Source organism: Lethenteron reissneri, chromosome 24 (assembly GCF_015708825.2).
Source record: "Lethenteron reissneri isolate LAM-NWPU_2019-01 chromosome 24, ASM1570882v1, whole genome shotgun sequence".
Lineage (NCBI taxonomy): Eukaryota > Metazoa > Chordata > Hyperoartia > Petromyzontiformes > Petromyzontidae > Lethenteron > Lethenteron reissneri.
In genome coordinates this window covers 11,711,751-11,735,257 of record NC_083802.1, presented here as the reverse complement: position 1 = coordinate 11,735,257, position 23,507 = coordinate 11,711,751, and the positions used below count along the sequence as shown (strand labels likewise).

At 39.3% G+C, this 23,507-nt stretch overlaps 1 protein-coding gene across 2 annotated transcripts; it reads left to right on the top strand.

Annotated features, from left to right (window-relative positions):
* The first annotated feature begins 885 nt into the window (after window positions 1-885).
* LOC133346594 (endophilin-A2-like) lies at window positions 886-23,406 on the top strand. Of its 2 annotated transcripts, XM_061558262.1 has the most exons (10): window positions 886-1,066; window positions 13,675-13,743; window positions 13,861-13,933; window positions 14,133-14,276; window positions 14,581-14,714; window positions 15,253-15,411; window positions 18,177-18,280; window positions 18,517-18,662; window positions 18,908-18,967; window positions 21,251-23,406. In XM_061558262.1, the coding sequence occupies exons 1-10, from the start codon at window positions 1,022-1,024 to the stop codon at window positions 21,433-21,435; spliced, it is 1,119 nt and encodes a 372-aa protein (XP_061414246.1). In that variant the 5' UTR covers window positions 886-1,021; the 3' UTR covers window positions 21,436-23,406. The 2 variants fall into 2 exon arrangements, with proteins under 2 accessions (XP_061414246.1, XP_061414247.1); XM_061558263.1 differs by lacking the exon at window positions 18,908-18,967 and having other exon boundaries at window positions 888-1,066.
* The last annotated feature ends 101 nt before the right edge of the window (window positions 23,407-23,507 follow it).

The following is a 23,507-nucleotide window of genomic DNA, read 5'->3' as shown; positions in this document are numbered from 1 at the left end:
TGCAACAATGAGGGGAAATATTTTCCAAAGCTCAGCCCGCTAACTTCAGCTGAAGTAATCCCCAATTTAAGTCAATTGACCTACAGTTGCCTCAACACATTCATCAATAAAAACAGACAAAATAGGCAACGTTTCAGGCAATTACCCTTCTTCATGCTACACCTTCAATAAGCACGGCTGGCTACGTACGATGCGAAAGAAGTTCAACATACAGAGAGACAGGGTGCATGAGTTGCACACTGCCCTTTACACTATTGGTGCTGATACAAATTCTAAATGTCAAATTATAAATAGTTGCTGGTACATAGCATTAGAGGTGACCCTGTTGCAGTGACTTTCAGAAAAATAAACACATTTAAGCATCCACTCAGTGATTCATTATTGACCTCAAAGATCAGCCCCACAGTAAATACTTTTAAAACCACCACGTGGCAAAATGTGTCACACTACAGTTCAGAATAAAATATAAACTAGGCGGGGCCAAGGAATTAATGGGCGGGGCCACATCCCAATATGGGCGTGACTTGTCCGTGATGGACGGGTCTAAATCGCGGTGGGGCCTGAGGACAGAGGGGCGGGGTTTCTCACTTGACGGGGGGGGCGGCGCCGAGGGGGAACCAGGTGGCACTGCAGCAGCACTCGGCGCGCATGCGCATTGCTGGGTGTCCCTCGTCCCAACCTCCCCCCACCCCGAGTTCCATTTCCGACAGACGCATCACGTGACCGCGACATGGACCAATCCGCGCGCGACCCGCGCCCCCAACCCCCCCACCCCACCCCACCCCACCCCGAGTGCTGCTGTGCATCCGGACTAGGAATTACAAAGCACGTCCGGTCACGTGCGGCCTGCAGTCAGAGTGTATCCCCCCCCCAGCCGCGCCGACGGCGTTAGAATTGCTACAGTCGATGCGCATAGGCGTCCACACGTCCACACCGAGCTCGCTCTTCGCCTTTGCGCGGCAATCCCACTCGCGTCGTCGTTGTGTCATCGCTACTACAGACACACACACACAAATAAAACATGTCTGTGGCAGGCTTCAAGAAGCAGTTCTACAAAGCGAGCCAGGTACCGTGTGATTGTTGAAGGTTATTGAGAATACTGCGAGTTGTGTGTGTGCGTGCGCGGGAGATGGAGCCGTGGGATCATCTCGTTTGTCAAGGTCCTCGTTGGGTGGAATCGTGAGGGCTGGCTGGCGGTGGCTTGCTTGGGGTTGGCTTCATCCAGCAGTGGAATTGACCATGGTTGATAGCGAGATGGGGTATACAATTGGTAAATGTGTTTGTGACGGTATTACGAGCGGTGGGACATCGGTTAGCGCCGCTGTTTGCTATGAAACTGGCAGCGCCGAGTTGGAATCTCGGCGATGTCCCACATCGGTGGCGAGTTATATCTGAACCCCTGTCCCGCCTTCATCGTCTCCCACCCCACACCCACCCTATTCGCCGTCCAGCCCAGCGTGGTGAAGTATGATAAAGGCAATCTCCTTCGCCGACGAGGCTTTGGTTGGGAGGAGATATTCACGTCTATTTGGGGCAATGGTGGGATGGCTGCAATTCTGTTCGACTGGTACAGTGTTTCACTGTCAGCGTGTTGTCGATTTGGGGACAGCTGCTGCTGCTGCTGGTGGTGGTGTGGCTTCAATTACACCGTGTCTCTTCATTCCTCTACGAGGCCGCCCGCTGCTGCTGCTGCTACTCGTCTATGGAATTATTTCATCCACATTTGTGTACACAAAAAAACTCCACCAACATCCCTCTTTGTAAAGAGACCTCCCCGTAGGGCAGTGTACGTATGGAAATATTTAAATCTGACACGCTTTGTGTTGTAAACAAATGTTCACGTTGGCTTTCATTGTGAAATGTTTGTTGCTGTGGTTTTTTTTCTTCTGGTTTCATTGTGTTGACACATCTGTGGTGTGTGTGTGTGTCTGTTAGCTTGCGCACAAGAGCACAGAATGTGAATTATGACCCTTTGGTATGGGGTTTGAATGTCAGTGATCCCAAGTAATACATCTACAGTAACGTAATGTACATCCTTTTTTGTGAATCCACTATTGTGTGTATCAGTATAACCTCTCGATAGTACACTGTATAGCTAGGGTATACCATCAATACAGCACTATAAGTGAAACAAAAATTAGCATTGCACGTCGATGGAAATTAATAAAACGTTTTAAGTTGGGCAACAGCCAAAATATTAAATGTGACATAGTCCGTCGGATCTCGGTGTCTTTTACGCATGGCTGAGCCCGGATAGCGCCTTGGATGGTGACCATTGGGGGCTTGTCACGTGTTGTAGACGTAGGGTTTGAGACTCGTTCAGGAGATGGTGATGCTGAGTGGACACGTTCTCATATGCGTGCTGTGTTTTATCTGGGAACTCCAGTTTTGTTTGCTTTCCACACCATTGTACGGTTGCTACCATGCTCTCCCATGCCCGTGTGCTACATTGCCAGGTTGCACTGACCAACGGGGTGAAATTTGGCCAAATAACTCGAATGACCCTCAAGGAATCGGGAGGTCCTCATCCAGCAGTGGAGTTGTACTTTCGACAAAATGAAGCCACTCAAGAAATACAATTGGCCAATAATCTCGATGCAGGGTTATCCAGAAAAAGAATCATTTCGTTATTAAATGGGCATTATTATTCATACGTGTGTAAGTTACGGGGGTGTGGATTTCAAAACATGCACTGTTGATTACCTATATCCATTGCCACATCCTCGTGTGCGGGTTTGAACCCCGGGATGCTGTGTTGTGTAAGAACCACATGCCTTCATTGCTGGTCAGGCTAGATAGGATTTCATCACTGCAGAAGTGAATTTTGATATGCTTCATACTCTTCGTAATCACGGATACAGTGTCGCACAATGCTCGCTATATGTTTTACGTGAAATGTAATCCCTCGTGGTTCTTTTATGATCATCAGTTTGTATTTACTTATATTGTAGTGGTATCTCAATGCCCATTGACTTGAACAGAGATCCTTTTTATGTGCGTAGGGAGCCACACATTACAAGGTGCTGTGCAGAAACAGTGAGAATCTGTTTTATATAGACAACCAGAGGCAATGGGCTCTTTGTTTTAAGTCTGGGTGTATGGGTATCTATGTGAGTCTTTGGTCGTTATGTAAGTATAGTACTCTATTTACAATTCAATGTGTTTTGGCTGGCTGACCCTGGCCGTTTTTTGGATACCGGTTTTTTTATCGTGTTTTTTGGAAACCGGTTATTCGAAACCGGTCTCCCAAGCGAACTCCGACCCTGCGTGCGGGCTGCTAGTTTATTCTTTAGCAAAGGAGACCTGGGTAAAAAAAATAAACAATTGTCACGGCACAAAAATGCAGTGCCGTATCTCAAAAGTCGTTTGTAGAAATCTGAGTGAAATTAAAATGTTCTGAACGTCTCAATGTATGAGAGACTAAACTAGATCTAGAGATTGTTTTTACATCACGAGGTGCTTGTATTCATATCACATGCAACGTGAGTGTGTGTAATACGATCACAACCTGTTGAGGAGGCTCCATCGCCTTGTTGTCTGGGTTAGACCACGAAGTAGTTGTATGCCACGTTAGCAAATATTTTATTAATTCGTGGCCATGTCACATCCTGAATAGTGTCGTTCATGATTTGAATGACCTGCAGTACAGGTAGTCCTCTACTTGCTTGCGTTACGACGACCCCATCGTAAGTCGAAAATATCATAAGTCGGACCATCGTAACTCGGGGACTACCTGCATTTGAACTGTCTGGCCGCATGCTTGATCGTATTGCATTTCAGTACGGATGTAGTGTATATGAATGCATTTAATGACAAGGAGAATAAAATCATTTGCAAATATATTGGCATCTCATAGGATTCGGAATTTTTTTTGTCATACAAGTTACATTTTCAGTTATTTTAAAAGGTATCAAAGCCAGAGCATTTACAGTATATTAACTATTCTTGTTGTGAATTTCACACCTGATGATGATTGCTTGTGTTGCAGTCGAAACGTCGTGATAATTTTATTGTTTAATATTGTATTATTTCCCTTCTACGTGACTTTACCGAAAGAACCAAGAATATGAATCCCTGCAGTCACGAAAGCTTTAAATCAAAAGTATATTAACTATTATATTAACTATTATCTTACACTGAAGGATGCATGTGTGTTGTATGCGGTTGGTATGGGTAGTGTTTGTATATTAAATAAAATTCCTCAATATGCTCAACTAATATGACACTACAAAAATGTCGTTCGCAAAATGTTTTAACTATCTCAGAAAGCGTAGATATGGCAATCACTTATATTGTTATTCAGAAAACGTGTCTTGGAAAAGTTAACGTGAATCTCTGAGCAGCAGTGACAGTTGTTGGTTTGTGTTTTTAAAAGCTTAGATTTTTGCTGCCATAATGTTTGTGAATGGAGTGTTGTCCGAGTGCTAGATTGTGTGCCTGTCATCGGGCAAGAGAAGCACTAACACAGGCCAATTCAATACATCCATCAAAATAGAGGTATAATGTTTATTTCATACAATAATGCATCTTTTGGTTTTTTTTACGAATAGTGGCGTTACACATTAATCAACCAGTACTGTAGAGGGTAAGTGTCATGGGTTAATCTCGTCTTTCTTACATTGGTCTGCAAAACCAATAGGCCAATGGACCCACAGATGTTTTAAACTTATGTGGAGACGCAGCAAATGGGCTTCTGCTTATAAAATGCATACTGTTTACGGAATAACAATAGCTCCTTACATTGAATGTCTAACATCTAATCGGGAGGCTATGTTCAGATGTGTGTGCATCCACGTGTTTTCGAAGAGTGGGCCTGCAGCTTAAACATTGACAACGATGGCTTTGTGACCAAGTTCTCCCACGACATATTGGTATATATAATTTCAAAAAATGCAAGGTATATAATAAGTACGTGCTCATTAAGTCTAATATTACTGCTTTGTGGGATGCAAACGTAGGCGGCACCGTAATTATATGTTAAAAGCTTTTTTTCTTCCAGATAAACCGATTGGGAAATACTGATAATCCATAGGTGATCACCATTTGTCTTTAAAAAGCCTGCAATTATGCCTGTGCATCACAATGCCATTGTGACAGCACAGTAATTCTATTTAACTATTTGCGTAATTGGATGTCAGTCTGTTCAATCCATGGTAGGTGTGTACAATGAACAGGTCAACTATAAATCAGTGTTTGCAGTACAGTATACCGTCCAGGATAAAAAGTACTGCGTCAATAACATACGTGGGTGAAGCTTTGTTGTGCTGTCAGAGTGAGTTGACCTTATTAAAACAACTTAACTCGCTGAACTGGTTCTACAGGAACTATACACAGTTACATGAATATATACAAACCATCCTGTATGCCTGTACTGATAAAAACTAGTTTCGTGTTTATGCTGTATATGACTCAGTCGCGTTGTTATGTTAAATATGCATAATTTGTCACTCGAAAAAACAAAAAAACAGCCTTTGCATGTTAATGCTTTCTAAGCCCATAGATTAATACAGTGCGCTGGGATCATGAGCGTATAGATCAGATAGATCAAAAACCTTTGAAAAAATCACCAACCTCTCAGTGGCCCACAACAATATGTTATGTTGACACCTTTAGCTTAGCATAGCTCATTCATGATTTATTATGTTTTCTGAATAAAAATGTTTCTTGGTACCATCATTCTCATCGACTGCTTGGCTCTTTTTAGTTGTCCAATACTTGCCTTGTATGTTTCACTGACGGTACTGGATTGGGAATATACACGTTCAGCTTCACCAATGTATGGTAATAAGTTGCAAATTTTATTTGTCACAAATGGATGTCAACTCAAGTACAGTAGTTAGGTTTTGGGTTCATGGCATTTGTATGTATATGCGTTGGCCATTCGGAACTGAATGTAACTTAAATAATTACCCAAACACACAAAGAGCACACTACACAAGCGTGGGATGCTCCCATCGTCTAATAGTTAGCACTAACACACAGGACTTGCAATCATCTACAGGTAGCCCGCCTGTTTGATTTCCAGACGTGGCACTTGAAACCGCGGTCAGTTGTTTTTCATCCACCTCTCCGATGTCCGCACAGCAGTATAAATTGGTTTTCAGTTCCATTTATTTGGTATAGCCCTGTGAACTATTCGGCTCTTGAATCGGGTGCAAACGCAACCAACAAAAAACAAAAACATGAACAAGAAAACATCTTAAAGTGACTATGTGCAAACAGAAAAATCCAGGAAAAAACTGCAAAGTCTTACAGAAAAAAACACCGTACACCAACGCTGTGCAAAAATCCCAGTGGGATGCAAGTCAAACAACAACCACAAGACAACTTAGATTAAAGCCATCATTCTATCTCCGTACTACAACAAACAAACATGGCCAAACCAAATTTTTTTTCGAAATCGCCAAAATAAAGCCATAAGCAATGTAACAGTGATCATAGGAACTGTGACCGAAATTTCACAAACCACAGTCGATCAGCCGCAGGTCGTAGTACGGGGGGGGAAAACTGTGGGTATCCCCACCTCTTCCAAGATGTCTGGCCAACATGGAAGAGTAGGCCAAAGTACCATATATGGAGAACGCAGCAATGGCGTGAGAAATCAATTTACATGCTGCACCTTTGGCACAATACCTAAGCATATTGTAAACTATGGTTGTAGTAAGCCCCCCCCCCCTCATTAGACTATTTCGTCTGCATAATTCATTTTGGCCTCCTTAATGGCTACTGTGACACGTCTGAAGCATGTTCTTTATAACCTTCTTAAGATGCAATAATTTATGCCCAAGGGAGTGAAAAAACGTCATCTTCACTCTCATATTCACTCTCATATTCACTATTTCTTTTTAAGCATTCAAAAATGAGTGAATGGCCAAGAGTAAAATAATTACACCCACTGAATGTGAAAAATGGCTTTACAGTGTTATTGCAGTACTGTTTTGTTTGGATTCCTCGCGTGCAACATACAATAGCGTAGGTGCCTTTTCACTGGTTAAAAACCCGACAGTATTTGAGTTTGAAAGACCACATTCCTGAATCGAAATATACCACTTCCGTTAATCTGAAGACCTCTTGTTCTAACCACAAATTGCACGTGTTATATGTTAGTGGCAATTTAGAGTTCTTGGTGGAGGTTTGACAAGCATTGGATCATGCTGATTACTTAAGTTAAACATGTTCAACCATCTGAGAGGGTCTTGGATCAATAGTTAAAAAATATAAAATAGCACTCATATTTCTGCATTGGCTTTGACTCTCAGTAGGGAAAGCTAATATATTTGGCAGGAGCGAATGCATTGTCCAATTTATTGCCAGATATTCTTAGAAACATCTTTTTGTGCCATTGCATGGATGGTTTTCTAGGAAGGTGCTATGTAGTGCAACTATGTTTACTTGTCTTTTTATATAGGGGGAGACATACAGTTAATTAGTGATGGGAAATTCCAACATGAATCATATTTAAATGCTATGACTCCACTGGATGATTCCTTCACGAATTAAGAGTTTACAGGTAGAATTCTGGTGGCTATACCCAACAGGGTTGTGACATCAGTTGATTTACTTTTTACGTTGAATTGCCAAACGCATGGCATCTTGTAGGGATCCTCGGAATTTCCATGTGCAAGAATAACAAAACTACACAAGCTCTGCTGAAGCCCTCTCTTGTGGGTGTCTGATCTCGACGTTGGCATTCGCTCCTCGACATATTTTTGTGAATTCTATAAGAGAACCAAAATATATATATATTGAATTGGGATTCTATACATGGTTGCTAGGCTATAAATACCACTAATTTCAATGGAGGTTCCTATATCTCTCTGATTCATTGAATCTCAATACATTTAAAAGGAAGATTGTTATATCTGCAATCGATTGAATGATGAACTAATATGGCAGTCCGTTGTCAAATTATGCAATGCATTTGTATAGAGGTCTTAGATGAAAGGGATTCTTTGATAGCTTATGCATTCAAGTATCTGGTATCATCGTGCGAGAGGATGGCAGATTGGACAAGGTCACTAAAGTGAGGATCCAAAGGGCACAGTTGAGTGTGCAACACGGAGACTGCAGCTTGGTTAAAGTAGAAAATACAGGACAGTAATAAGGATGTTATTGACATACCGGTCTGAATTTTGGATTCTAAACTTGAGAGGAGCTGATATTTTTAACCACAAAAATGAGAATGACCAGATGGATCTCAAGGGCCACGATATTGATTGGTTTGGGTCAGAATTCAGATGAGGAATAAGGCAGACGAGCTAAGGCAGTGTTCCCTGCAGTAGCCATGGTATTGCTATTGCTGACATGGGCCACTTAAAGGGCTGAAGTAATCCCAACATTATCAGGCAGAGAAGTCATACTTATGACACATTTACTGCCGTAAAAAGTTGACAATACTGTATGAGGACAAGTCATTAAAGAAACACGCTTGCATTGAATTATAAACAACAAAAAACATTTGTGAAGACAATTTGTATAAACTTCAAATGCTCTTTAATTGAAAATAGACCTAAGAAAATGCATGAGTTGCATATTTTGTTTATTTTGTTAGGCTTAAACGTATTGTGCTTAAGTTCCTGTTTTTGTGTAGTAAATATGTTATTTGCTTGTCTTGCATGTTGTGCATTGAAGGGAAAAAAACTTAAGTCAGCTTTTTACATCAAATTGTCAGCACATTGTTGGTCTTGATGTATTTTCATCCTACGGTGAGTACATTGTTGAGTTTTAAATTAACTACGGTTTTCTCAGTGTTTTTTAATGCAATGTACCGTCAGTAAAGGAATGCAGTGAAACTTCTCATCAGCAGCACTCGTGTCAGTGACTCGAAATATCCAAAGTGTCTGGGTTGTACATCATTTCTCCTCCTGTCTGTGGGATCGGTCTCCACGTTAATCCACAGCATAGTAAGGCCTTGAGCAATTAGACAACCACTTGAGGAGGCCTTCCATTGAGCTGTGGGTTGGTCATGGTTGATAATCATGGGGGGAATCGTGAGGCGTTAAAGCTTATAATCTGCAATTGTACCTGGATAACAGCGATGGGAAAATGATAGTGATGGGTGGAGATGATGGTCATTGTTGCAGATGCAAGGTAGGTAAAACAGACAACACGAGTTTGCAATAAAATCATTCTGTTATCCATGATTATCATGGTTGACTGCTCTAAATGACAGTTGCATTTTATGATCAATTATTGTGGATTATAGTCCTGGATAAGACTTTTTATGTAGATCCAAAAATTAAACATCCACTTATCTGCCAAGTTGCTTATCTACAGGGAGATAACTAATTTAATTATCCTGTAAATATCAGTAATCATTACTGCACATGTTACTAAATAAAAGTATGGGTCTTTCTTTTGTTTTCTTACGTGATAACTTCATGGTGTGAGAAGGCCTTTATCCAGCAGTGGATTGACCAAAGGGCTGTACATGATTACGTTTTTATTAACATTTTATCACAGGTACACAGACATTCTGGTACCCTATACTGACAGGCTGTACAGTAAAATTACATGTTCATTGACATGTCAACTCTCAATTATATTAGTTAATGATGTGATACAGATTAAACAAAAAAAAGTGCAAAACGCATATAAATTACGCAACAAAGATGTTTTGCTTACCTATGCAAAATGAGAGAGAAGACATAGCATGTAATAACTGATCCGTTTACTTTAAGACGATTAAGATATTATCTTATCCATGGATACTGAGCCACGAGGATCTTTTATTTTTAAATCCTTTATATTAAGTTCACTTGCTTGCGCGCTTACGACCGTGCAAGGCTTTCGGTCGTTTTTTAACACACTTCCCGTGATCCAATCGAGCTGACATTTTGCACACAGACTCGTTGTGCGTGACAATTTATTTTTGTGAAATTTTTTTCCAAAATGTTACACTTTTTAGGAATTTTTTTTAAATATTTAATTACCAATTCCTTAATGGTGGCAGGCAATCATCTGACCCATAGATGGCAGCCATCTCAAGCCAGAGGACGAGAGGACTCTAGCCGCCCGTTTCAAAGACCAATGTGGGCTGGGTTGTGGCCCATTGAACACGCATATAAAGGATTTATAGCGAAAAACTTTGTTTTTACGGGTTAATTTTTTTTTTCGAGCATGATTATTCCAGTACCCGTATAATTCACCCACAGTTAATGAAGCTTCATTGTAATACCAAAGTTACCTAAAATAAAACAAAGCTGCTGATAGTGTCATTGCAAATGAGGCATAATATCTATACGTGTATCTGAATATTCCCATTGTCGAGCAGTTGCTAACCAGGGGCACCACAGTTGAGAGGATACATTTAAAGTATTTATGGCTGAATGCTAATGTAGTACAAGTAGTCATCTACTTACGATGGAGATGCGTTACGACGACCCCATCGTAAGTCGAAAATATCGTAAGTCGAAGATGGCCTAGCCTACCCAGGAGTCTTAAAGAATGGTGATAATTTAGCAAAACAGAGTAATTTAAAGTACTGTAATGTATAAACTATATACTGTATGTATTTATTAATTACAATACTGTATTGCACAGTAAAATGTAAAGTAAAAAAACAAGGTAAATTCTTAGACTATCTATATGAACTGCAATGTAATAAAAAGTTTTTTCAGGAAACAATCCTATTTGCTATAAAACTTTAAACATGCATTGAACGTATTGTATCGTGGTAACCTTAAAATGAAATCGCTAAAGCTACGTATCATACATGCATTGAACGTATCGTAACGTATCATATTGTGCTGTAGTTACCAAGATTCTGTCCATCGTCTGCATACTTGAACGATGTTAGGTTGTTGATGGCAATTTTGTCTTATCGCCATCGTAAGATTGAAATATCGTAAGTCGGACCGTCGTAACTAGGGGACTACCTGTACTCTGTAATGTAGGACAAATCATGCCTTCTGTGCATTATACGTTATCAGTTAATACAATATTCTAGTCCCTCTGGTGAGCTCGCAATCTAACTAAATTAATTTTAACGTTACATGAGCAATATAATACATGGCAGGTGGAAACGATTGTGTAGAAAGGCCAATGAAACGGTCTACAGCAAGTGTCTGCATCGCACACATAATGCATTCTAGCACTGCATTGACTAACCTCAGGCACAGACACTATATGGTAATCGCAGCATCATAACTTCATAATTTCTATGGAATTGTGTTGCCCATTATTGACTTGGCCTACCCCTCCCTATACCTATTACAGCTAGGAAATGTCTACGATCATAGCAAGTAAGTGTGTCTTAGCAATTAAGTATACAGCCAGGCATTTACACAGGACGCTCCTAGCTGCTCATTGCATCCCAGCCAGGCATGGGCACGTGCTTGAGTTTCCAGTACTTAATGTCTAAATTTAACAAGACGCAAAGGTGTGCTTGTAAATAGCAGGTAAGCATGTCTCCCATCATGCCTTGCATGCATGTCATGTGACCACTATATTGCATGTACCGTGCTTGTCTAAGCCACCAGGTTGATAGAGCTGAATGCTTGTCATGATTGTTTTCCACCACCAATATGTGGCCATCTCACCAGGCAGCATTGAATCGATACAACTGTAAGACTAGTTTAATCCTCATCGGTACAGTAATCAATGGTATTATGAATTCATTGGTACTGTAATCAATGGTATTAGGAATTCACTGTATAGTAAACCAGCCGATATATATTCAAAGGGTTTACTCAAAACTTAGAGGACCCCATTCGGCACCAAACGATCTCTGCCTCGTCCTGCAGCCCTCCCCGGCAGAGCCGCTACTCGAGCCCTGTTGTGTTTTCGTATCATTTGTTGGAATAACGTTCTCACCCACCTCCTACTGGACATCTGGAAAGAGCTTTGTAACTCATCGGATTCCTCCAATATAAGTAAATATTAAGATTTTGTCTCATCGGGGCCTGTGGCCATACAGCTTCGTGCACACGCCTGGCGCGAGAGTGACTGACAACGCGAATTAAATATCTCCGAGGACAAATGCATGTTGATATGCATTACATAATCCATGCATATGCATCAACCACGTTCAGTTGTGACTGTATTTTTGTCATTCGTAATTCTAATAAGGGTGTAATTGTAGTTTGAGATAAAAATGCTGCTGTATTGTAATTGTAATTTAGCCCCAGGCCTAATGTGCATGATTTATCTTTAAACATTTTTTAATGAGGATTTTCCTTTTGGCTGGATGAAGTTTTAGTGTGCTTGGATTCTTGGTTTTCTTATTTACAAGCCAAAATTAACCTCGATTGAGCTCTTTGTCTGCAGTTTGCAGATTTGTATGACTTCAATGGGAGTGTATTTAAGGTTTATGAGATACAGCAAGGTATGAACTCTGATTGCTGAAGGGTGTTATCAGCTTATCACTTTGTCTCCTGGAATAGCCATGCTTTATGGAACACTCGAATTAGAAAGCTTTTTCTTTCCGCTTGAGAAGCGCCGAGGCACAAAACGTATTATTGGCCGAGGTATTGCTGGCATATATAACAATTGATTACGATTAGTGTTGTTAAATTATAATGAAGTGCATCACTACAATATTATAGACACATCATTTTAGGCAGTAAGTATATGAAGCATGTAAAGTACTTTGCTATACATGAGCAAACTACTTTGAACGTTTTAACAATGAAACACATTTTTAAAATGTTTTATAAAATCCCCAAATAACACTATCTAGTGTTGTAGGAAGAATGTGGTTGATGTGTCTGTTGGCTTATAAAGATAGTGCATATGTTTTACAGTTACTGTATCTGTATTTCATGTTTAGTTTTTGAGGGCAATGCTGGTTTACACTTAATGCACAATTTTGCATATCCGACCGTCACATATCCATCCTAGCCAATTAACCTACCACAGTATTTGGTCATAGTGTAATTGTGATTTTCTCCTAGATGTTCAGATTTTCGATCTTATCACTTATATCCGCCTATACTTCAGTCCAAAGCGGATCAAGATATGCGATATAAAAATGTTGTTTATGTTGTGTGGGGAGGCCCTCATCCAGCAGTGGACTGTAAAAATGACTTCACATGTATATATGCAGTCTTTGCACCAATGTGGAATTTAATCCATGTTACAACAAGTCGAGCATTTTTATTTGGCCTAAGCTTCATTGATGGCAAATGTCCAACAAGAGACAGTATGTGAAGTGAATGGTAAGGTGGGCTAACGCTTGTGCTGTGTTGTTGCGCATGGGGTCACCTTGGAAAGTGGTGATGCGTGGATGACTTATGCGCGCATCGCCAATTATCAATGGGTGGGGGGAAACTGACTGCAATATTTAGCATTTCTAATAGCATTATGGATGGATTTTTATGGATTTTAAAATGATTTTGGAAATACATCTTTAATTAAAAATGTTGGTAAATTGTCAAATTGTACAATTATCAAACGAACAACTGTTACGAATCGTACAGGGTGTACATATGAACATGTTTTAGTGGAACATAAATTTACTCAATTAACATTCTTAGATGCTATGGTGTGATCACTCTTGATTTGACTCACACTGGGGAAGATATTTAGGACTTGTCTTTCTGGGATATTAAAATGGTGATCCATTCATGGTACAATAGTTTTTTCACAACATTCTTGGCACATTGAGAATATTTTCTCTATTCATGACATTACATTTCGTAGTTTGTTAAAATAATGACATTTTTATTTTTTCAGTTTGTCAGTGAAAAGGTGGGAGGAGCGGAAGGCACCAAGTTGGACGATGACTTTACAGAGATGGAAAAGGTTCGTACAACCTCCTCCATAACCCTATTGTGCTTTCTGTAATGCAGCAACATGTTTATTTTAGAACAATGGTTTAGAATCGTTCAATGAAATGTTTAATGACATTTTTGTTTGTAGAAATATGACACTACCAACAAAGCAGTTATGGATATTATCACTAAAACACAAGAATACCTGCAACCAAACCCAGGTGAGGACATGCATTTATTAATGTTTTCTTTCGTCTATAACTGCATCTTTGTGCACGTTCTATAGTGTGTCTTGTCATCATAATTGTTTGATGCATATAAGTGAATGACATTCGAGAACACCGTAATTGTAAGTGTCCAGTGTCTCAAGCGAGTTATTGCGATGATAATGTTGATAAAATTGTGGTATCTCCTCTTTAGCATCAAGAGCAAAGTTGGGGATGTTGAACACCATGTCAAAGATCCGTGGGCAGGTTAAGTCTACAGGCTACCCCCAGCCTGAGGGCTTATTGGGAGAAGCCATGGCCAAGTATGGCAAAGACATGGGCACAGAATCTTGCTTTGGTAAGTACTACTTTATTAAGAATATGTATATTTACTGTATTTAATTTATAATTTTTCTTGCTCAGTGGCTGGTCAGCCATGAATCCAATTCATATGAGCATTACCGATAATTTATATTGGTGCTATATTTTTCAAGCAATGGACCATTGAGCGTTTTAAATGAAACTCTGCATATCTTGTGTTATAATATAAACATACAACTGCAGTATAGTGTTTGTGTGTATATATATATAAATTTCAATGAAACGTTTAGAGCCCCAGAAAATCGTGGGTGATATTTTTGACCCGATTTTGTGTGTTTTAGGATTGGCCTTGGCTGATGTTGGAGAATCGATGAAACAGATGGCAGAAATAAAAGATTCCCTGGATATTGATGTCAAACAAAACTTCCTCGATCCAATGCAAGCGCTTCAAGATAAAGAGCTCAAAGAGATTGGGGTAATAACACAAGCTTACTTATAAAACCGATGTGCTCTTGCTGCAGTGTGAAGAGGTCGAACATAACGACATATCGGGTTGCAAATAAAGGTCGTAAATGTACAGTTGTTAAAAGAGCTAGGCTGTTATATTATTTGCTTTTTCTATTACACATAGGTTTGATTACACGTCTAATGAGTAATACGTAAACAGTTGTGGGAAAAAACCCTCCCTTTCTCATGTGCCATTCTTTGGAGGTGATGGGACCAGGCTTATTGACATCAGAATTATCAGCTGAGTCCCACTGGGCGTGGCTTGTAGGGGGTTTCCTGCCTTCGGAAGGCAGTATGTGGGGTGACTTCCTATTTAAAGGCGCCCAAGTGATCCACAAAATATAAAATGTTTTGTCACTTAACTTAATATCTGAATCATACTGGTTCCAATTGTAAAGTACTGCCAAAGCTGATGGTTAGGGTTTCAGTTTAACATGATATGCATGGACAGTTTCTGTAACAAGTTGTTATATAGTTGGAAATATATTTTTTAACACCTTTCGCAGCATCACCTGAAGAAGCTGGAAGGACGTCGCCTGGACTTCGATTACAAGAAGAAGCGCCTGGGAAAGATCCCAGATGAGGAGATTCGGCAGGCAGAGGAGAAGTTTGAGGAGTCGCGGGAGGTAGCGGCCAGCAGCATGCACAACTTGGTGGAGAGTGAGGTGAGTCTTGTATTATCATTATCATCTGTTGCAGGATGAAGGCTTCCCAAGGCTGTTGCCCAGTTCCCTATCCTGCGATTCTGAAGTTCCTATTTCTCCTACAGTATAACTTGTTTCATTGCTCCACCACCGGGGTGTTGGTTCCTCTTAGGCACCTCCTTGTACATTGTCCTTCTCCTGCACCTCCGATTTAGCACAGTTGGCTACGTGTGGTACGAACAAAGTTCGACATATATACATTTTCTCCTTTTGCTGCCATTCTGTCACTTGTCTTTTCCATCAGCTGTTATTTATTCTTGTGATGTGTCCTGGCCAGATGTAGTGTAAATGTAAATAATCATAAAACTGTTAAACAATCTACGTCTCGAGTTTTCTGGCTGGCTGCTTACTGAGCTCCTTTCCACCCCAACAAAATCAACAATTTTACAAGTGGCTGTGGGATATTGCCACCGAAACGGTGGAAGAAGTTTGGAATACATGTACTAGATAGTGACACCAAGAGGTGGGAATAACGAATACAGAAGACTGATGAGGTTCATCTACAATTGTTCTAAATTTTCAATTTGTGCTTCTATTCGTGGAATTATTTTTCCAGAATATTCATTAAACACTGGATAGTAAAAAAACACTCCAGCCATTTTGCCATTTTATTACGTAAAAAACAGATCAGTTTTTCTGCTCCGACGGCTACCGGATTGTGAAAACATAAAATTGACAGCTGGACTCTCTGGTTCTTTTGGTAAAGTCATCAGGTGACGGGCGCTTGTGTTGCGACCGAACCGTCGTGTTTCTTTTATTGTTTTTTTACCTACGTGACTTTACCAAAAGAATCAGAGAGTATGGATTCCTGCAGTCACGAAATCTTCAAATAAAATCAAGATTGACAACTGTCTTACTCTACGAGTTCTAATAAATAAACTATCATAAATAATGTGAATATTTGCTTTGGTCTTCATTAGCGATGAATTTAGTCATTGTAAAATGTTCAGAAACATTAAACAAATCTATATTTTTAATTTAATAATGCCTGACAATGTCCAACTTTCAAAAAGCTATATTTTGTTGTTTTGTACTTTAAATTATTTCTGCTAGCCACAAGAAGGCTTCGGAAAAAAGTGTTTTTTTTTGTTTGTATGTATGTTGAACTTCTTTCACACCGTACATAATAGCAAACCGTGCAAATATATTCCTCCGTTGAAGTAGGTTTGCTAAATGGTCCATAGTTTCCATGGCGTGGCCACATTCCCACTGTGGCTTGTCTTTAAAATGTCCGCATCGGCCTGTTGGTGTTCTGCTGCGGTTGTGAAGATCCATTATAGACTGTTTTGCTTGTGCAGTGTATTATAATGGCTTTGTAATCTGTAGGAACGCTAGGTTTATATTGATAGCAGAGGTGGGACAAAGTCATTGTTATACAAGTCCAAGTCGAGTCTGAAGTCATCAAATTCATGACTCGAGTCTGACTCGAGTCCAAGTCACATGACTCGAGTCCACACCTCTGATTGATAGTGCCAAAGGCTTTGAGAAGGAAACTAATGGATCTGTGTGAAATGTCAAGATCTATGCATCACACTAGACACAGCACACATTAATGCTTTCCCACAGCACTAACACTTAAAAGCTACCGTCCAGTTAAAAGTTGGCCGTTCAATGCAGGCAAGCAATTTGGTGGGCAAGGACCCGGACCCAATGTGGTGAGGCCATAAATTAATTGCATTCTCAGAAAAAAACAAACTAGTGCAGTGAAGTTATTTGCGGAGAAATTGCGTATTCATTTATTGCATTGTGATTTTGCAAGAAAATAAAACCAGTCCTTTTTTTAACGGTGAATTAAAAGTTTGCAGTAGGGAACAATTACTCCTACTACCCTTTTTATTTTACCAGGTGAGGCCCACTGAGTTCTATCGCTTTTTCAAAAGCGACCTGGCCACAATGATAAGGAGAAGCGGACACTGCAGCTGAAATGTTTTTCTTGTGAGACATTTTGGAGTTAATCCCTCTAGAACTTTTGTCAAAGTCTTATCAATTTGGGTTAGATATATTACATGTATATAGGTCATAAAATATACCCTGCCCACCTCCCCCCAGCATTGACTGTTCCATTTGCAGCTGTGCAAACATTAAGGATTTTTGGTATCTAGGACTACGTGTAAATAATTCAACTTGCTTAAAAGTAACCCTTTTAATGTACAGTTCTTTCCGAATGAAACAACTGCCAATAGAACAGCTAATTGATGTTTTGGATGCGGGGCTTATTAAAGATAAACATATATTTGACTGAGAAACTTAAATTGCAAATGTTGTTGATGTTGCCTAAAAAAGATGATCTACTGGAAGCTCTATCAGGTGATATCCTAAATACCACACATTGTATGTAAACTTTATATCAAAGTTACACTGCCCATGCATATGTGTGGGATACACAGCCGGGGTGGAGGGTGATTGGATGGGAAGGAGGCATGACGTTGGCATATGTTAATCAATATCATGTATGGCATTTATTTTTAATGATACAGTATTGTTTCTAGTGCAGGAATCTGATTTTAATGAGGTCATTACAGTACTAATTTTTATTTTGTTTCCGTAAGCACATTATGCAATGTAAGATGGATATTAGTTTAAGTAATCGGTGTGTAGAGATTGTTATGGATGGGAAAGGGAAATACATCAACATTAGAATTAATTACTGAATATTTTATGGAAATATATTCCTCAAATTGCAAAGCAAGAGAACAAGCATATGTATTCCCCCGTGTTCTTTTCAGATTGAGCAAGTATCTCAACTAGCAGCCCTGGTCGATGCACAGCTTGAATATCATCAAAGATCTGCTGCTGTGCTGCAGGACTTGCAAGCGGCTCTCCATGAGAGGTGAGACTCCACGGCGCCGCAGTCCTTCACAACTTAATCATTCTTACGAGTTACATTTTAAGAGTCAAACACACCTTGTCCAATTCCCTCCGCAAGGAAAAAGATCTTCAAAACATCTTAACGTTTTACCTTCACGTTTCAAATTCACCACATTGAAAAAAACTGTTTTTTTTTGTCATTTTGCGACAACGTCTTTTGCCAGTATTAGAACATTTGCGTGTGTGTATTTTCCACAGGAAAAATGAGGCATCAAAGATGCCAAAGAAAGAATTTAAAGCAAAACCGATGTCGACGTTTCACGAGAACAGCTGGGGCAACGGCGGAGGGGAGAACATTTTTCCGGCAGCGTCTGCGTCTGCGTCTTCGTCTTCTAGGTCTCCAGGTACTGTGTTACACTGTCACTAACAGTGGTTATACATGGATATGTAGTTGGTTAATCTCAACCATACGAATACATGCATACTACTATTTTATTCATTATGAAAATCAAGGATTTTGAAATATAATGCTTTCAAGGGTGTTATTAACATTTTGCTATTTGTGTTTGGCCTATTTATGGGAGGTTATGATTTGTTAAATGTTTTGAAACCGTGTGCTCACCATGATCTTCATTTTCATGTTGTGCAGCTCCACTTGCTTCAAAAGCTCCTGGAATGCCGAGCCGGTCATTTAGTAAAAAGGCTCAGAGTGAGTCGGGAATCAGAATCTTTTTCTGGGAAAGTAAACCCAAACCTTCTTTTAATGAGTCAATTGAAGGAATTTTTCATCCTGTGCTCACGCACACACTCACTTTGGTCTCTTTCTGTAAGATATGCATACCTTAGCATTCTGCACCGATTTTTTATCCCCTCTAACCAAAATACCAGCTTATTACTACAGTCTTTGTAAACATAGTTGCATTTCAACTAAAAGTATTGTGTATATACTTTATACAACAAGCCAACCATTTGAAGAATATATTTTTTTGGCGATTGGAAAAAAAGAAACCTCCCCTACGCCCTCCAGTTGTTAATAGTTGAATGTATATAAAAATGTATGTTAAAATCTGTGCTGAATGCATGCATGTTTTACAGCGGTTTTTCTTGTGTATTTTTAACTGGCTGTGGGAAGTGTCACCAAGAGCGTGGAGGAGCATCGTCATGGAAATAATCCTCATTTTTGGAGTAATTGTTTAACTTTGCAATAGATTTTCTTTAAGTTATCATTTTCATAAATTGTAACATTACCTTAATATATACTGTTGTAAACTCCAAAAATGTATGGGGATATTACATGATGTAAATGTTTCTAGAACTTGCGCCCTAACCGTGGTCTAAATTGCAGTAGCAGTCTTTGGATCGGTAATTTTTTTAGGGGCGCTGCGGTGGTGAAATGTTCACTGCCTCGCCTGGTATGCAGAAGGTCATGAGTTTGATTCCGATCCTGACATCTGTTGTATAATTGGCGTTTGCATGTTCTCCCCGTGGTCGCGTGGATTTTTCTCCGGGTCCTCTTGTTTTTCCCTACACATTTAGAATCGTGTGTTTAAAGAGTATTTGGCTGCTATACAGTTCCATGTGATGAGCCACTTCGTTCAGCCATCATTTGTGGCCAGGCTGCTTTGGAAAAAGAGCTTAATAGCTAAATTGGGCCTTACGTGGTAAAATAAAAAGTTAATAGTTTTTTTTTTATTTCATACGATTTATAAGTAATATTTTTTCCTCGCAGTGGTTTTAATAAGTTATCCATTGCATTCCAAAATGCTTTGTGAATCTATTTTCTGGATCCCCCCCCCCCCCAACTGTAAAATGTACAATGTATATATAGCATATATGCATATTGCCTCTTCAAATAAGAGAATATATTGGTATGTACACTGCAAAGGAATGCCGTTTATGATTCATATGACCGATTTGTAAACCATGGCATACAGTGGGTGCTTATAAATATCACTTTAGTGTTTGCTCATGAACTCGTAAAGGTCGTAGAGTGACACAGGTTGAGAGAACCACTGAGTTGAGTTAATGCCACACCTTCAGGTTACCAAAACATCTGGATATTGACACTTTATTAAAGAACTAGCTTTACTAGCCGGCTTTGCCCGGGACTTGGATTCTTGTCTTGGATTAATCCACGGCCTACGCGGAGGGTGGGGGGGGGATACGTGACGTCAGCAGGCACACTGTGTGACGCTGCCGCATGCGGGTGACATCACAGATGACGTCACAGCTCACTTGCCGTGCAAAATATATCCATTATTGCCCCCCCCCCCACAAAATACAAAAGTCTATTTTTATACTTTTTGCATTGTGTACAGCTTGGAAGCTACCCACAAGCCAAATTTCAAGTTTGTTGCATGTTGGGAAGTATGCTAAACATTTCGAACAGACACACATTCACAAATTTCCCTTTTATATATATAAGCAAGTGTTACTTGACGGCTAAATATCTAACTTTATTTAGGTTAAACACAGTATTGATGTGCACAAAACAGTAAGAGAAATTACATTTGTTTTTGGGTATTACCCTAATTATCTTTTAAGACTGCATCTGCAATTTGGTGATACCACTTGGTACAATATTCTCATAAAACTAATGCAGTAGCGAGACATTGCTGTACATTGTTTTCAAATATGGTTTGTACAGCACGTGTGTGTGTGCGCGCATTTCTAACTTTGACACATTTAACCTCTTTGTCAACTGATGGGAAAGCTGTCAATATGTTACCATCTTTACACTTTATATATTTTTGCATGTTTTCAGGTTGTGGGAGTTTTTTAAGTACCCTTTCTGTTAAGTATTACACATTTTGCAGCCGAGTAATAATACATTTATCTTTCCCTACCGATATATCACAAAATGCTTGTTCTCTCTCCAGAATCTCAAGAGGCAGTTACAGGAAGTTGGTGGTTGACATTGTTGCTGGTGTACACGTTCTAATTTGTCGTGCCACGCGTGTTCTCCCGATGCTTCTGTTCACATGGCGTCTAGCTCCAAGCGCAAAAGCTCTTTACGACTTTGATCCGGAGAATGAGGGCGAACTGGGCTTCCAGGAGGGAGACATCATCACACTCACCAAGCAGATCGATGACAATTGGTACGAGGGGACCGTGCGTGGCCATTCGGGATTCTTCCCAGTCAACTACGTGGACGTGATCGTACCACTTCAACACTAAAAAAAAAATCGACAAGTCCCCCTTCGCCGCCTCGTTATCGTTAAGCTTCCCTCAAATGTATTATTGTTGTTGTGGTCCCCTTTATCTCCGGTGTATTGACCTACATGCAATATGGCTAGCACATTATAATGTGACATTGGCCGCAATGAATCGTTTGTGATCCGCACACGATGACATTTGCAACATTTAAGATAGGTTTGCAAGAATATATGCTGTGCTTCCATTTTGAAATGTGTTGGATAGTATGTTTATTGCTCTGCAATTTTGTCTTTTGGACAAATTGCATAACCCTTTAAGAAGTAAAATTAGATATCTTTTTATGCTCAGCACGTCTCAAGCTTAAAACAACAATAATTACTCCATACTGTAATGTCACACATAGCATATTATTACGGTTCAGAGGATATATGTGCAGCATGCTAATTGCTTAAACGCTATTCATATGTTGCTGTGCAAAGGATAATTAAAACACTATGTAAAATTTACAAATTACAAAGTATTCATTGATTCACTGTAAAATGCCAATGCAGATTTACTGCACCGCTCTGTGAACCAACTTTCACACGGCTCCATGTGATAAAAAGTTGGTAATGTCTAGCAACGCTAATCTGCATATCAACATAAAGTAGGTATGTTAATGTCCATTTCGGAACAACGAAAACATTCCACTTTTAAAAAAAAACATGTATTTCTCATTATACTTAAACTTTTTTTTTAGTTTGAATATGAGTGTTGTGCATGCAGAGGTCTTTATGTCCCAGATTAAAATGCTTGCTTCTGGATATCCAGACTCTGAAAGGGACGTATGTGTAATGCAGGAAAGATTACAAAAAATACATCTTCATATTACAGTATTTGCTTTTGTGTCTGTAGTGAAAAATATAAATATCGTTGTTTTTGTTTAACTTTCAAATATGTTACGTGTATACACGTTGATCATTATTACGTTTTTTGTTTTGTAAAGTATTTCCCTGGATGAGGTCTTTCAATTCTTATGGGAAATAGTGAGTGCTATTTTGATCGTGGTGTTTCTCTCTTCATTGTACACATTGACATACAAATGCACATTGGAGCACTCCAGGAACAAAATATTACACTTGGTTTGGAATATTATGCGAAATAGATGTAAAATTGTGACACATGGTTAATGCGCGATCAATGGTTGTAGTAGAAGTAAGAATACATTGTGGCACGAAACAGTTGTACCCCTTTTTCATTGCTTTTTTCAAGCCGCATTTTATACGATCGTTTTTTCTTTATTAATCTACCCAGTGATGTACATACAGTCTCATTATTTTTTAAACATCCTTACGTGGTGTTTATTATTTATTATTGCAGCATTATATATCTGTCAATTGTGGATATTACCATTCAACAAAAAACTGGAACATAGTGTCAAAAGATAAAAATTGCCATGAATATACATATCAGGTTTTTTTTTCTTTCACTGAAATTGATGCTTCTTTATGTCTGGACTAAAAAGATAGCGTATAATACATTGTGAAAAATGCATCTTTTGTTCGGTAATGCATTCGCTGTTGAACCTAGTTTTATATCCATAAAAGATTAACACCATTCATTACTCAGCTTTTAGATTTTTCAAACTAGGCATGGACCATTCCTGAAAATGTAAAGGTTTTCATTCTTAAAATGCATGCTATGGGTTACAACATTTGTTTTCATGCATTGTTGATGAAATTTACTTGAAATACATTCTTACTGCTACTGCCCACCAAAGTTAAATACATGTTCAAAAAACACTTGCTTTTCCTGTACAACAACTTTTACATGATGCGCTGAATGTATGTTCAATGTGTTCATTTGAATGATTTTGGCTCTCAAACCTCAGTATCTTGTATTCACTTCTTAGTATTAACATTCTTTGTTAATACAAAATAAAGAAGCCTCTGTGATTTGTCATCCTATACCTGAGTTGCTTGGCTGTTACAATAAAGTCGAAGCTCAACCACACAGAGTGTTTTTATACACTTACATTGAGCACATAATACACAGTATGAATACAGAAATGAGATTCACACATTCAAATGTGTTTTTTTTTGTCCTTAAGATAC

Coding starts and splice junctions, on each gene's coding strand:
- LOC133346594 (XM_061558262.1), top strand. CDS start 1,022: ATGTCTGTGGCAGGCTTCAAGAAGCAGTTCTACAAAGCGAGCCAG. Junction 13,934..14,132: donor ATACCTGCAACCAAACCCAG/GTGAGGACATGC, acceptor TCTCCTCTTTAG/CATCAAGAGCAAAGTTGGGG. Junction 15,412..18,176: donor ACAACTTGGTGGAGAGTGAG/GTGAGTCTTGTA, acceptor TGTTCTTTTCAG/ATTGAGCAAGTATCTCAACT.